Source organism: Ursus arctos, unplaced genomic scaffold, assembly GCF_023065955.2.
Source record: "Ursus arctos isolate Adak ecotype North America unplaced genomic scaffold, UrsArc2.0 scaffold_3, whole genome shotgun sequence".
NCBI lineage: Eukaryota > Metazoa > Chordata > Mammalia > Carnivora > Ursidae > Ursus > Ursus arctos.
The window spans coordinates 90,619,291-90,633,769 of NW_026622985.1; the positions used below are offsets into that span (position 1 = coordinate 90,619,291).

Here is a 14,479-nt window from a genome sequence, read left to right on the forward strand (position 1 = left end):
GGGAATTCCTTAAAACCTGGGCTAAAGGGAGGTTTTCCAGGAAGTATTTATTTTTGTTTCTGTCAGGCAGCTGGGTTGCAACAGACCTGATAAGATTTTATTTTCTAATTCTCAGTATGTATCTTATCCATACAGTGTCTGTCCCAAACCCCAACAGGCTGACTCAGTGCCCATGAATATTCAGAAGAAAGTTTTTTTTTTTATCCTCCTCCCAAAGCTAAGACCTAGATAAATAATATCCCTTGTCAACTGACTGTGGGATTTTTTTTTTTTTTAATTTGCCCATTCACTAAGTATATAGCTCTTCCCGTGTCCTGACTTTATACAGGAAGGATGCCCATCTCACTCCTGGTCCTCGACAAGGTCTGCTGGCTATTGTCCAGTTTCCACACATCCTGATTCTCTTGGCCCCCGGGATCCAGTAACCCACAGGGCCAGTGCTAGCTTACCTTCCCGCCTCACGCTCCTATTTCTCTAAGAAGCCTGCAAATTCACCTGCGGCTAAGCCTCGGATTGCCAGCTTCTGATATTGCAGAAAAATTGTCTCTTAAAAAGTAGTAAAGTGTGGTGGGAGGAACTTGGTCTCTGTCATCTGGCAGACCCAAGTTTAAAACTTGGCTCTACTGGGGCGCTTGGGTGGCTCAGTGGGTTTCGTGGCCGACTCTTGGTTTCAGCTCAGGTCTTGATCTCAGGGTCCTGGGATTGAGCCCCGAGTCCAGCTCCAAGCTCAGCAGGAGTCGGCTTGAGGACGCTCTCGCTCCCTGGCCCTCTGCCCCTCCCCCCCACTCACGTGCTCGAGCTCTCTCTCTCTCTCTCAAATAAATAAATAAATCTCTAAAAAAAACAAACCAACGTTGGCTCTACTGCTTTACCACTAGTTGTCACCATGAACAAGCTGCACAGACTCATTACCTTTATCCTCATACATAAAATGAGGATAATCGCGAAATAAAAAAATGAGGAACGAGAATTTATTTTAAGAACGAGATGAAATCATCCACATCAAACACCTACTACTGTGCCTGGTGGAGACAAAACACACAATTAATATAATAACTGCCTACATTTCTTCCTCACTGCAACTATGAAATTCTACCGCTAGCAATTCCTTCCTCGAGGCTAGGTATTGCCCTCTCTGGGAAAATTTCATTTATTATTGCCATTGTCTCTCTTTCTTTTCTTTCTTTTTTTTTTTTTTAAGATTTTATTTATTTATTCGACAGAGAGAGAGAGACAGCCAGCGAGAGAGGGAACACAAGCAGGGGGAGTGGGAGAGGAAGAAGCAGGCTCATAGCAGAGGAGCCTGATGTGGGGCTCGATCCCAGGACTCCGGGACCACGCCCCGAGCCGAAGGCAGACGCTTAACCGCTGCGCCACCCAGGCGCCCCCATTGTTTCTCTTTCTTTTAGCTATTTTAATTACAGAGTCAATGCGTATTATTGTAAAAATTGAAATCACTCGTTTAAATCAAGTTAGATCATACAATACATACTGTTTTATCATTTATTCTCTCAACCCAAGAATATTTCATAAATACCACTTTATGTCAAAAAATGCACTTTACGTGTGACTCGGTGGCTCAATCGTTTAAGCCTTTGCCTTTGGCTCCTGTTGTGATCCCAGGGTCCTGGGATCAAGCCCCACATCAGGTTCCCTGCTGGGTGGGGAGTCTATGTCTTCCTCTCCCTCTGCCCCTCCCCCGCTCTTGCGTGCTCTTTCTCTCTCCTTCTCTCTCTCTCAAATAAATAAATAAAATCTTTAACAAAAAAATTTTTTAAAAATGTACTCTACATTAACTTTTACAAGACTATTTCAATATATCGATGATGATCCTTTATGTATCAATTTCTACCCTCAAAACCAATGGCAAGGTGCATAGCATATGCTAGATGACAGGGCTGTTTAATTTAAAAGCAATGGCGCGTGTGCTGATTTCTTTCTGTTTATAGACGCGGCAGCGAATATGAAAGCCCTCCCTTTACATGATTTTACCCTTCCTAGTTAGGTCTCAGCTCGAATACCATGTCCCCAAAGACTTCTTTCCTGACCACCTTAGCTAATAGAGAACTTGTCAACCCAGCAGTCACTCACACCTATTACCACTTTACCCTATTTTCATAATACCTAACCGCCACAGTCTGATAGAAATATATATACTATATATTCGTTATATACATATATTCTTATTTATTGTCTGCTTCCTGTCGCTATGCGTCCTCACATGCGTGTGGACAAACACAAAAATACACCCAAATGCCATCAAAGCAAGGACATTTCCTATCTTCTTCACTGCTGTTGCCTTACAGCCTAGAAAAACTGTAGGGACGTTACAGGAATTCAGCCACATTTACTGAGGGTTACGGATTGAATTGGGCTCCTCCCGAATTCATGCAATTACAGTCCTAAGCCCCACTAGTTCAGAATGTGACTGTACTTGGAGATTTGGGCTTTAAAGATCTAATTAACTTAAAAACGAGGCCATTAGGATGGCCCTAATCCAATCTGGCCAGTATCCTTTTCAGAAGAGTTGAGGACATCCTAGGAGAGACACCAGGGTTGTGCCCAAAGAGGAAAGGCCACATGAGGACATGGTGAGAAGGTCACTGCAGGCCGAGAAGAGAGACCTCAGGAGAAACCAGCCCCACCGACACCTTGATCTTAGAGCTCTAGCTCGCAGAACTGGGAGAAAGTCGATTTCTGTTGTTCAAGACAACTAGTGTTCTTTTGTTATGATAGCCCCAGCAACGAATACATGAGTAAATATATACGATTCAAAAGAAAAGAGGAAAATGTGCCAAGCAGTATGGTTTTCCCTGGAGAAAAAGTCTACAAAAGTTCTCTGACTTTAGGCAATGTAAGCCCATAAGGAAATGAACTGAATTGTTCTAATGGGGAACAGGTGCTTCGACTTATGTTTGAACAGAACGGTGGCCCGACAAGGTGCCAGCTGCCTGTGCTGCATTCCCATGGCTGGGAAAGGGAACAGACGTTACGGGCTCTAGAGACCTAAGCCCAGAACCGGCTCAGACATAGTGGCCCTGCCGTGGAGGGCCCTCAGATTGGAACGGTGTTGGTGCCTGTGTGGACTGAGCACTCAGGGCTGAGCCTTGGAAGCCATTTGGAGATCCTCCTGGACAGGTTGGCCAGTAAGGATTGGACTAATCAGTGGCTGCCTTCCAAATGGACAACACATTCTAGAGTTTTTAGAAGCCAAATGATCAGAGAGATCCCAATGGACTGATTGGACTTATTACCGAACTTGGCTTGTGGAGCTCAAGCTGGATCTAACATGATTTAGAAAAATACATACACATGTCATTTATTAAATTCTGAGCACCATGGAATGACGTCATGTTTAGGCTCAGACATGTAGGGCGGATTCAGGTCCACGTCTGTCCAAGTTCAGTTGGATAAGTCTACACAGCTCTTACGATCTTTGTTCTGAACTATTTCTGTAAGTCAGGCTATTACAATAATAACAGCCCACGTGGGTATTGTTCTTGGACTCTCTCCTCCCTTTCTTCTGCTTACTACCCTCCAGAAGATGCTGGAGCCACTTACCCAGATCTAAGAGGCCCGGGGTGGGACAAGGAGTGATGGAGATGTGAACACAAAGACGGTTACATTATGGGAACCAGTCTTTCATCAGTTAAAGCCTCAATTGCCAGACTCACCCCTCAAGTCTGAGGAATAGATTAACTATGTGAATGGAACTTTGTTCTGGGCACAAAACTTACCTGTCTTCCTTGGCTTCAAGGTGGGGAGCAAGACAAGGGGGAGAGAAAGGGCGGATGCCCCCATTCAGCCGATCAGCCGTGGCCCATCTACACGTCCACACCTCTGAGTCAGTGTTCGTGTTTTTCTGGACCACACAAATCCCCCTTCACTACCCAGAGTCAGTGACTCCCAGGCTCAGATAGTGAAGAAAGCAGTTTTTACTGGACAGCAAGAAATTGTGCCATGGGGAAAATTTGCAGTTTAGAGAAAAATAATGGAGAAAAGGAGCTGGAAGTTTGGAGAAAAGACAGCTTGGAATTTGACAATGTGGTTGAAGAGCAGCGAAGGACACGGGGGCCCAAGATGGAGCTATGAGCAGAGGAGAAATGCCTGAGTTTGGGGGGAAGTGGGGGACTTGGGGCGAAAGTGTTAAAAAAAAAAAAAGATGAGTAATTTGGAATCTGACCCCTGAGAGGTCCAAAAGCCCCCAGTGTGTAGCATCACGGTGGGAAATGAACTTTGCTTGAGTAGGGAAAGGGTCTGGGGTTCATCCGCCAGGCGACCGGGAGAAGCCACTTAACCTCCGAGCTTCAAATTCTTTGTTGGTTTGCTTCAAGTTTTTATTTATATTCTAGTTAGTTAACATACAGGGCAATACTGGTTTCAGGAGTAGAATTTAGTGACTCATCCTTTACATACAACACCCAGTGCTCATCACGACAAGTGCCTGAGAAAGCAGTGTCTGCAGCCTACCTCATGGGGCTGCTCTGGGGATCAAACAAGGAGAAGGGGCGCTGAATGGTTTCTGACAGAGCCGACGGGGTCTAGCGTCGACTACCACGCTGAAATCCCATCTCTGCAACTTCCTGGCTGTGTGGCCTTGAGCAAGTTACCCCACCTCTGTAAGGCTCATTTCGTCATCCGTGAAATGGGCAACCTCATGGGCCATTGTTAGAATAAAGTGAAAAAGATCCATGAACAACTTAGGCAATGTTTGGTATGTAAGCACAAAGAAGCTATTCACTATTATCATAATTAAAAACCAGTGGTAGCTCAGTGCATTAAGCAGCTGACTCTTGATTTCAGCTCAGGTCATGATCTCGGGGTCCTGGGATTGAGCCCCGAGTCTGGCTCTGCGCTCAGCGAGGAGTCTCCTCCCTCTCCCTCGCTCTCTCAAATAAATAAATAAATCTTAAAAAAAAAAACCACAGTGGTTTGATAGGCTAATTTTTTTTTTAAGATTTTTTATTTATTTATTTGACAGAGACAGCCAGCGAGAGAGGGAACACAAGCAGGGGGAGTGGGAGAAGAAGAAGCAGGCTCCCAGCAGAGGAGCCTGACGTGGGACTCGATCCCGGAACGCCGGGATCACGCCCTGAGCCGAAGGCAGACGCTTTAACGACTGCGCTACCCAGGTGCCCCCTGATAGGCTAATTGTTAATAAAACTACGAGAATGTCTTACAGAAATAGTTCAGAACAAAGATCGTAAGAGCTGTGTAGACTTATCCAACTGAACTTGGACAGAGGTGGACCTGAATCCGCCCTACATGTCTGAGCCTAAACATGACGTCATAGACTCACTTAGAGCTATTTCCTCTGCCTATAAAGTGACTCCTGCTACGTTCAAGAAAACTGACTTCATACTATGTGGGTATAACAGTTTATTCTGAGGAGGAGCGGAAACATCAGGCAACAGCTAGTCCTAAGGCTCTGGACACAGAAAACGCTCAAGTCTTAGGTGTTCCCTTTTAGACAGAGTCAAAGCCACAAACACCTATCCAAAAATTTCTTCCCTATTCCTCAGTGTCCTGTCTTCTACCAAGGATCACCTCCTCATAGTGTTCTTGTCCAGGGAACACTGCCATGTGTTCCTTTCCTTATCTGCTACCGCAGGACTTCCTAGGAACACCCCACAACAAAGGGACAAAACCAACTAAAGAGGATATCTGGTGACGTCAGGGAAAGCCCCTATTATCGAGGCGCCGCAACCTGGGTCAGCTACCCATGAGCACGGAGAGTCGTGTCATCACTCCTTAGCGCAGCCTAGAGTGGACCAGGGCCATGGCAAGGTCAAGCTCTGAGATGAGGTGCCCGGTGGAAGATTCATTCAATCGTCTATTTCTGCCAGGGAGCCAAGCATCAGGAGGGACCGAGAGGCACATTTTGTTCTCTGGAAACCTCCGGCTTGATCCCAAATAAACCTTCTCTTACATGGCACCTGCACCAGTTCCCAAACTTCCAACGCTGTCCATGTCTTCTGGTAGCCTTGAGGCCAGCTCTGCCATTTTTAGATCTGTATTCGTGGGCAAGACAGAACCTTGCTGATTCTGTCTCTTCCTCTAGAAATGGAAAGAATTTCGGTCTGCATGTCTCACAATTAAAACATTTGTGAATAGTCAAATTCGAAACTCAACGCCAATGCAGGTCAGCACACCACTGTTTGTGTGTGGGAAGGCTCGTTGAGAGCTGTCAGGCACTGTACAAATATAGCACCTTCCCACGGACGTGTGAGCCCGGCAGGATGAGAAGAGTTGACGTCGGAGAGGCCAGAGCTCTGAGCGGCGGCTCTCCTGTTGTGGGGACGCTGGCCTCCAGCCGCGCCAGGCACCAGGAGAAGACATCCTATGGGCCCCTCCCAACCCCGCGAGCCCCACAATGTCATGTTCCCCAACGTCTGCCTAGTTTTCATTTACTTCCATTCCCAGCCTGCTTCCTGTCTCACCGCCAGACTTCTGGGTCTTTTCCACTTTGTTCGCCACCTCCCGAACATTTACTCATTTCCTCCTTTCAGAGAATTCAAACATGAACTGTGCCCACTCTGGCCCTTCACCACCCCGGGGCTCAGAGGAGCTGGTAAGGAGAAGCCTCTCCACAAGACATAGACACCCGCCCCTCTATTCCCCTCTGGCCAGGTCGTGCCTCAGTAACTTACAGGGTTGGGTCTCCGTGGCCATGGCGGGTCCCAAATTGAGGTCATTTCTGGGAAGATGAACTCTGTACTGAGCCCCGCACAATAGTCCCAGAGGATCTAAAATAGAAAATTCCAGAATTCCCCCCTTTCGTTGTTGTGAATGATCACCAAATCCTCCACCCTTTCACTATGTGCTAATCTCTCTACTTACTGCTGATTCTCCGACCAGAACCTAAATTTACCATTTTCCAGACCCTTTCTAATGTCTGATCCGGAGCATATGATCGGAGCTCAGACTGTCAGCCCCTAGCAGGTGGGGGCCATTTCAACACCACTGGTGCAGATTCCCGGGGCAACCAGGAGGCTGCTTAAGGAGAACCCACAACGGTGTGAGTGATGAGAAACACAACTATCCTCATAGAGAGGAAGAGGAAGGATGCAGTATTGGGCTTCCGTCCTCCAAACGTTTCAGGTAAATGCCCGCTTAACTTCTCTTTCCAAGTGCTCCCGTCCACAAGCCTTGTTGGGAAGGAGAGCCAGCTGAAAGCCCAGACTCCCACGAAACTCTGCCTCTCCCTTCTCATTACCTCTTGACAGTGGGATCCTGGTGCCCCAAAGCCTTGGATGTGACCTTCCTGCCCAGTGGTTTCGACTTGGGAGAAGGGTCTTCATGCTTACGGATACACGACTTCGCTCCCCTCGTGGGGGCTCCAGGTCACTAGCTGCTGAGTTCGCGTCACCAGCCCTTGCTTAGAGTAAGTTAAATAAATCTGCATGTCAGAGGGCCCAGGCCCTTCTTCCTCCTCTTCTCATCTCAGGCTAAGAAGGTCCAGCTGTGACATATGGGGGCTTGGCTTCTTCCCCGCACCCCAGAATCCTCCCAGGAGTTGGTTGGACTTCCTCTCTGTGCCCACAAGGTAAGTTTTCTTATCACCTGTGGGCCACGAATCCACAGACGGCCAAACACATCAGAGCTGATGCAAGGCCGAGGGAAGGGAAAGCTACAGGTGTGTTTGTCTGGGAGGAGCGGAGACCTTCCACCCTCACGCCCACCCTCTCCCTCACCATGGGAGCTATAAAGGCTCTCCACAGCCACTTAGCTCCTATACTTCAGCCATCATGAATCCACTCCTGATTCTTGCTTTTGTGGGAGCTGCTGGTGAGTTCCATGCGTGACTTCGGGCCGCACTCGCCCCCCTCCTGGCAGAGATCTCTGCTCCACTCTTGCTGCTCTTCTGTGTTTACCTGGGCTCTGAGAGTCTACCTCCCCTGCCTGGCAGCCCTCCTTCCCATTCTTGGGCTCTCTGTAAGCCTCACCCCTCCCACCTTGTGCTGGCCCCACTCCCAACCCTGTCATTCATCCATTTATTTCGGGACTTTGCTGGGAGAGGCTGGAAAGGGAGACCAGGTGCAGGCGGTCCATGAAATGAAGCAGGAGTCTTGAGGCTTGGTTCTGGCAGCTCTGGGATACCTCCCCTAGAGCTCTTCTCAACCCCAGGTACGCCTAGGGAAGCTGAAAGAACACTCGTGCGAGTTCTAGCCCTAGAAATTCTGATTTCGTTGGCCTGGGGTGTGACCTGTGCATTGAATTTGTAAGTTTCCCCAATGATTTTAGGATCCCCAAGTGTGCAGCCAAGGTTGAGAATCACCATTCCTTTGGCCAATGACAGTTGGCCTACCTTTGTCCTGCCTAATGGGCCTGGGGCTCCTCTCCCCAGGCTCACTGTGCAGATTTTTAGTGATTGGGAAAGCTGGGTACAGCCAGGGCTACTTAGCCAGATTTTCCTAGCTAGGCCAACCCATCCTGACAATCTGGGGTTCAAATAGCCTTGAGGAGTGGACCAGTGATGAGAATGAGAAGCATTGAGTGGATGAGAACACCACATTCAGACCCGTGTCACATCAAGGGCACTGTGAGGGCACTGTGTCCTCACCCTGGAGCCCCCAGTAGAGGTCTGTGCCCGAGCCCCAATGGGCCCCTGGCCATGTGCCCTGCAGACACACGAAGAGACTCAGGGGAACTCCGTGCTATGACACCTACCGGGGATGTAATGCTCCCCACCGGCCGATCTACCGTCTCTGTGTTTGTTGAGGACTTCTAATCCGCAAATCCAGCCACAGGGCTCTGGGCTCCAGCCGCCCACATCTGCTGAATTGGCTTCTCCCTTCCTGTCCCCATTCAAGTTGCTTTCTCCACTGACGACGATGACAAGATCGTCGGCGGCTACACCTGCAAGGAGAATTCCGTCCCCTACCAGGTGTCCCTGAACTCGGGCTACCACTTCTGCGGTGGCTCCCTCATCAATGACCAGTGGGTGGTGTCCGCGGCTCACTGCTACAAGTCGTAAGTGTCTCCCAGTGCCCACACCCGGAACCCTCTCCGAGAGCCTGGCATCAGCCCGGGAGTGCAGAGGTTGGGGAAGGTGGGTGGGTGGGGACGAGAAGTTGTCAGGAGTGAGGCGGTGAAGAGGGGCATTCGACAGAAAGCCTCTCACATCCAAAACCACTAGATGAAATAGCAAAGGCCCTGGGTCAGAAAAGCAGGGGGGGACTCTTCTGGGGTGCTGAGGTGCAATGGGAAAGCAGCAAGGACCCTTGCCAAGGGTTACACAAGTAACCCTTGCCAGTTGGCTACACACCGAAACCACCTAAGATATGTTTAAAAACAAAACAAAACAACGGATGCCTGGGTCCTATCCCAGGGCACTTAACTCAGAATTCTTAGCAGGAGGGGTCTGAAAATTGCTGAGTTTTTAATGCTTTCCCCTCTGCTGAGTCTACTCTGTAGCAGAGCTGAGAACCACTGCCTGGGCCGAGGGCTCTCCAACCTGAGTGAGCCGCAGAACCACCTGCAAGGCTTGCTAAAGCACGGACCACTGGGTCCCACCACGGAGCAGCGGGTCTGGGGTGGGAGCCAAGACTTTGTCCTTCTAGCAAGTTCCCTGGGGATGCTGAGGCTGCAGGGCCCAGGGCAACACTTTGAGAACCACTGGAATAGATCATACAGGATGACGGCCCTCAGCAGACCCAGAAGGCGGGGGGGGGGGGGGGGGGGGGGGGGGCGGAGTAGAAGTCGCTGCAGGGAGTTAGCAAAATTGCAGAGGATGAGGAATCCATGGGGAACTTGAGGTTGGCCGTTTGTGCCTGCAGCCCCAGGTGTGCATGGGGGGCGGGGCGGGGTGATGGGGAAGGCAGCTGGAAAAGCAGGCTGAGGGCAGTCCCCACGTCACCCCCGCTCCATGACCAGATGCCTCTGAAGGAGCGAGTTCTTGGTCTCACCCCTGCACTGACCCACCACCACTCTCCTGCCAGGTGATCTTGCCACACTCCCACCCATGCGCAGGGAGCTCAGAACCCTGGAGAAAAGCGGGCGTATGGAGAAAGGGGTTTCCCCGTGCTTGTCTTCCCAACAGCCGCATCCAAGTGAGGCTTGGAGAGTACAACATCGATGTCACAGAGGGGAATGAGCAGTTCATCAACTCGGCCAAGGTCATCCGCCACCCCAGCTATAACAGCTGGACCCTGGACTATGACATCATGCTTATCAAGCTCTCCTCGCCCGCGGTCCTCAACACGCGGGTGGCCACCATCTCTCTGCCCTCCGCCTGCGCGGCCGCTGGCACCCAGTGCCTCATCTCCGGCTGGGGCAACACCCTGAGCTCTGGCAGTGAGTGCGACCCTCGCTACATCATTTTCCAGCTTCCGCACATTTCCCAGGGCCAGGCCTGCCCCTGAGCTTGAACCCCACTACCCGCGGGACTCTGTGCTGGGTCCTCGAAAGAGGCAAAGCTTTAAGGAGTGGACCCCCTAGAATCAAAATATAGGACAAATATAGCGCTTGGCTATTGTCCCATCTAGGGAGGGGTTCAGCAGGGATCAGTCTGGAAACTAAAACCCATTGTTCCTCACTGGGGCTTACGTTGCTGTTATGCCCTCCTGGCTGCCCTCAGTGGATTGCTGTCCCCCGTCCTGGCCTGACTCCCTTTTCTCCTTTCCTCCACCTCTCCCTGCTCCTCAAAGGCAACTACCCCGAGCTGCTACAGTGTCTGGACGCCCCGCTTCTGAGTCAGGCCCAGTGCGAAGCCTCCTACCCCGGCCAGATCACAAGCAACATGGTTTGCGCCGGCTTCCTCGAGGGAGGCAAGGACTCCTGCCAGGTGACCTGACCCTTCCCATGCTGAGACCCCTGCCCACACACTTGGCCTCCTGGGGAGCAGGATGTGAACCCCCAGGGCTGGTGTGGGGCTGGTGGGCTCCAGTCACCAGCGAGGAAGGCTAGGCTGCATGGCAGCCACTCCCTTCATCAGAACAGAGAACGGGCCTCCACGGGAGCCACGCAGAGCCACAGAGCTGACCAGAATGCAGTCGTTAAAGGTTCCGATGGTACAGGGCTCTGCTTGCCCCTTCCGCCTTCTTTGTAAAGCTTGTCCCACCTTCTTCCTCCCCAGGGTGACTCTGGTGGCCCTGTGGTGTGCAATGGAGAGCTCCAGGGAATCGTCTCCTGGGGCTACGGCTGCGCCCAGAAGAACAGGCCCGGAGTCTACACCAAGGTGTGCAACTTCGTAGACTGGATTAAGCAGACCATAGCTGCCAACAGCTGAAGCCCCCCAGTCCTTCTGCCGACACTATGGGAATAAAGTGCACCTGTTACAACTGTCTCCGTCTGTGCCTGCTCCCTCCGGCCACTGCCCCCTGGGCACCCTCCCAGCTGAGGTAGGACGGGGCTCTACCCCTTAAAGATGAACAGGGTGCCCCAGTTCCCAAAATGCATTCCATGGAATACTGGATCAGCAGTGTGGGAAGAGATGGGGTCCAAAAAAATAATAAACAGGGGCTCATGGGGACTATTTTCTAGAGAAAAAAACATTTCAGAAGGCTGCATTAAAGTGGGTTCTTGATCCTGGAACTTCCCCAGGGTCTGGAGTGCAGCGCTCATGTGCGCCCACCCGGGCATGGCGTGCTCGGCCTCCCCTCCTGCCGCTGGCACTCAGAGCTAAATCTTCTCGGAGACACTCAAGCCGATCGCCTTGGCCTCTGCCGAGCCCCCTGTGCACGTGCTCTTTCTAGCCCGGAGTGTACTCCCTCCTGGCCGCAAAAGGCCGCCCTGGGCCCTCTTTCCCACAACCTGCTCACGTGTCTGAGGGAGATAACCCAGCTCCCTTGGTCTCCATCCGTCGAGCTCCTTCGAAATCTGCCTCTTATTCATCCCATATAGTGATACCAACGTGTGTCTACCACACTGGGCACTTCCCAGGCATTTTTACCTTTAGTTCCTGCTCCCCTCTGAAGTGGTTACTATTCTAGCGGCACAGGCAAGAAAGCAGAGGCTCAGAGAAGGCCGTTAGCTTATCAGATCCCTCATCCAGCAGATGGTAAACCTGGGGTCTGGCTCCTCGTTAGCCTGCCCCAAAGCCCGTGTCCTCTTCGCCCACCTCCCCGGCCCTCCTCCTGCAGCGGTGGTCTAAGATGCTGCCCGGCCTTCAGCTCTGCTCCTCCATGGCTCTCCAGGCCATTCTCTGCCTCTTGGCACTTCATGAGGGTTCTGGTCCCCGGCCGTCTTCCAGCCCTGTGCTCAGAGAGATCCTGAACGTTACATCGATTCCTGATTCATACCTTTCCTGACCTTCCACAACTCCCAAAATAGAACCTGAGCTCCTTATCCTGCAGACGTAAAATTCTTCCTTCTCTGTGCTTCTGCCTCTCCACTCCTCCCCTCAGTCTCTGCTCCGGTGCGCCAGAATCCCAGGGGCTGCTCCAACAAGCCACAGACCTCGCACCTTTAGCCCTGAGCATTGCTGGTCCACCTGGTTTGATGCCCTTCCCACCTGCCCCTTCGCCCTCTTCAGTAAAGTCATTTCTGACTCCTTCTGCCCTGGGATCCTCCTCCCCGACCCCCGTGCTGGCCCTGTTGGCCCTGTGGTCCCAGCGAGGACTGTTCCTGCTGAGATGCTTACCCGTTGCCACAGTCCTGCCCCTGCAGCCTTAGTAACTCTGGCTGCAACTACCGGCATCCGATGGTGAACTCCCGAGGCAAGAAGTCGTGTCTCGCTCCTCCTGGCACACCTAGTGATTAAACAATGCCTACAATATAGTAGGCAGTGGTGGAATGACTGAACGATTAAAGTCTGAGCTAGGACCGGAGGCAAATATATGGAAGAAAGAAAACACCTTCCAGAACACCGGTTCTCAAGTGTGGACCCTGACCCCAGGGGCACCAGAATCACCTGGGAATTTAGGAGCAGTGCCAATGCTGGTGACCCTCCCAGACCTACTGAGTCAGAAATTCTGAGATGGAGCCTGGCCACTTGCACTTTCCAAGAATTTCACGCCATTCTGATGTGCTTGGAAGCCTGAGAGCCACTGCAGTGGGTGTGTCCCTGGGCCAGAGCCTCTGTGGAAGCCGCAGCCACTCAGGGTTTACTGTTTTCGGGCACTGGAATGAAGCTTCATGCATATTATCTGACTTAGATCTCTCAGTAGCTCCCTAAGGGAGGCGGTTTTACTAGTAAAGGGGCTTAGCAGCTTGCCCTGGGCCTCCCCGACAGGTTGCAGTTCCATCGGGGGAAATTAGGAGGCAGATTTGGGGGTTAAATGAATCTATGAATGTGCTCCAAAAGTTTCAAGAAGGGGCGCCTGGGTGCCTCCGTGGGTCAAGCATCTGACTCGTGGTTTGGCTCAGGTCATGATCTCAGGGCCCAGAGTTTGCTTCCCCTCTGCCCCTCCCCCCATGCGCATTCTCTCTCTCTCTCTGTCTCTCTCTAAAATAAAATTTATTTTTAAAAAATAGTTTCAAGAATTACACACATGGGAGATGAAATTTGTGTATCGCCTTCCCCACATCTCAGCCTTGAGAAAGGCAAGCAGGGGGGAGGGCAGAGGGTGGGGGAGGGGGTGGGGGGGGTCCCCTCCAGCACCAACCACATTCTTCTCTCGCCCTCAAGCGGCCACCCTGAGACGGCAATGAGTAGGTCTAAAATAAATAAGGAAACGCTGCCCCCTGCTGCCCAAGATGATGAATGATCCCACTGGACACCTGCCTTATGGTCTATACTCCTCTCACAGGGGAATGAAAAAAAGCCCTGTGTGCTCTGGGCAAACCGACAGTGTGACTGAGTAGCAAAGATGGGACAAACTCCATCAGAATTGAAAGTAGCTGTGACAGCAAGACAGGGTGGTATTCTTTGTAATCCCAGTTGGGTTGAGAGTCGCCAGCCAGATGGTCAAAAGGAAAATTAACTCAGAGAATAAATTCCTGATAAGCAAAAAGGGTAAATAGGACAGGAGGAAATAGATCAAAACAAATCATGGCATTGAAGAAAGCGTTCCTCAAGGTGGGAGTGGACTGAAGAGGAAGGCTGCCACTTTCCGCCTGGCGAGAGTGATCGGTGACTTTTATCAGGGCAAGGGCAGTGTGTTGTGAGATCCGTCACTATTCCTGAGTAAAATGCACAGACTGTCTCTCTTTGCCCCCCCCCCAAATTCAAAGCGCTGCGTTGTTGCACCCAGCTTGTGACACCACCAGACAGCACTCTGACGTTCTCCATGGCTGACATGTGCTCAGGGGGCAAGCAGGGGGTCCTGAGCCCCATGCCGAAATGGAAATACCCAGGGTAATTTTGTGCTTGATTGTTTATTTAAATGCATATCAATAAACCCACTACTAGAGATTTTTAACGCAAAAGATCCTGAGGGCTACTCAGAAATATGCATTTTTTCACAAGCTTCCTGAATGATCAGAGACCCGATGAGCAAAGTCAGGACCATAACACATGTTCTTACATAAACTGATCTTTGAAAAAGTAATGACTTTGTAAATTAAACAAGAAGTTTTTTTAAGTAGTACATTTCAA

General features: G+C 50.9%; 1 protein-coding gene and 1 gene segment (V, D, J or C); both read left to right on the plus strand.

Annotated features, from left to right (window-relative positions):
* The window catches only part of LOC113267076 (T cell receptor beta constant 1-like), a 111,255-nt gene that overhangs the window by 88,015 nt on the left and 8,761 nt on the right, over positions 1 to 14,479 (plus strand).
* LOC113265755 (anionic trypsin) lies at positions 7,749 to 11,250 on the plus strand. The gene is made up of 5 exons (XM_044388847.2): positions 7,749 to 7,788; positions 8,814 to 8,973; positions 10,043 to 10,296; positions 10,650 to 10,786; positions 11,078 to 11,250. Exons 1-5 carry the CDS (start codon positions 7,749 to 7,751, stop codon positions 11,228 to 11,230), a joined length of 744 nt encoding a protein of 247 aa, XP_044244782.1. The 3' UTR covers positions 11,231 to 11,250.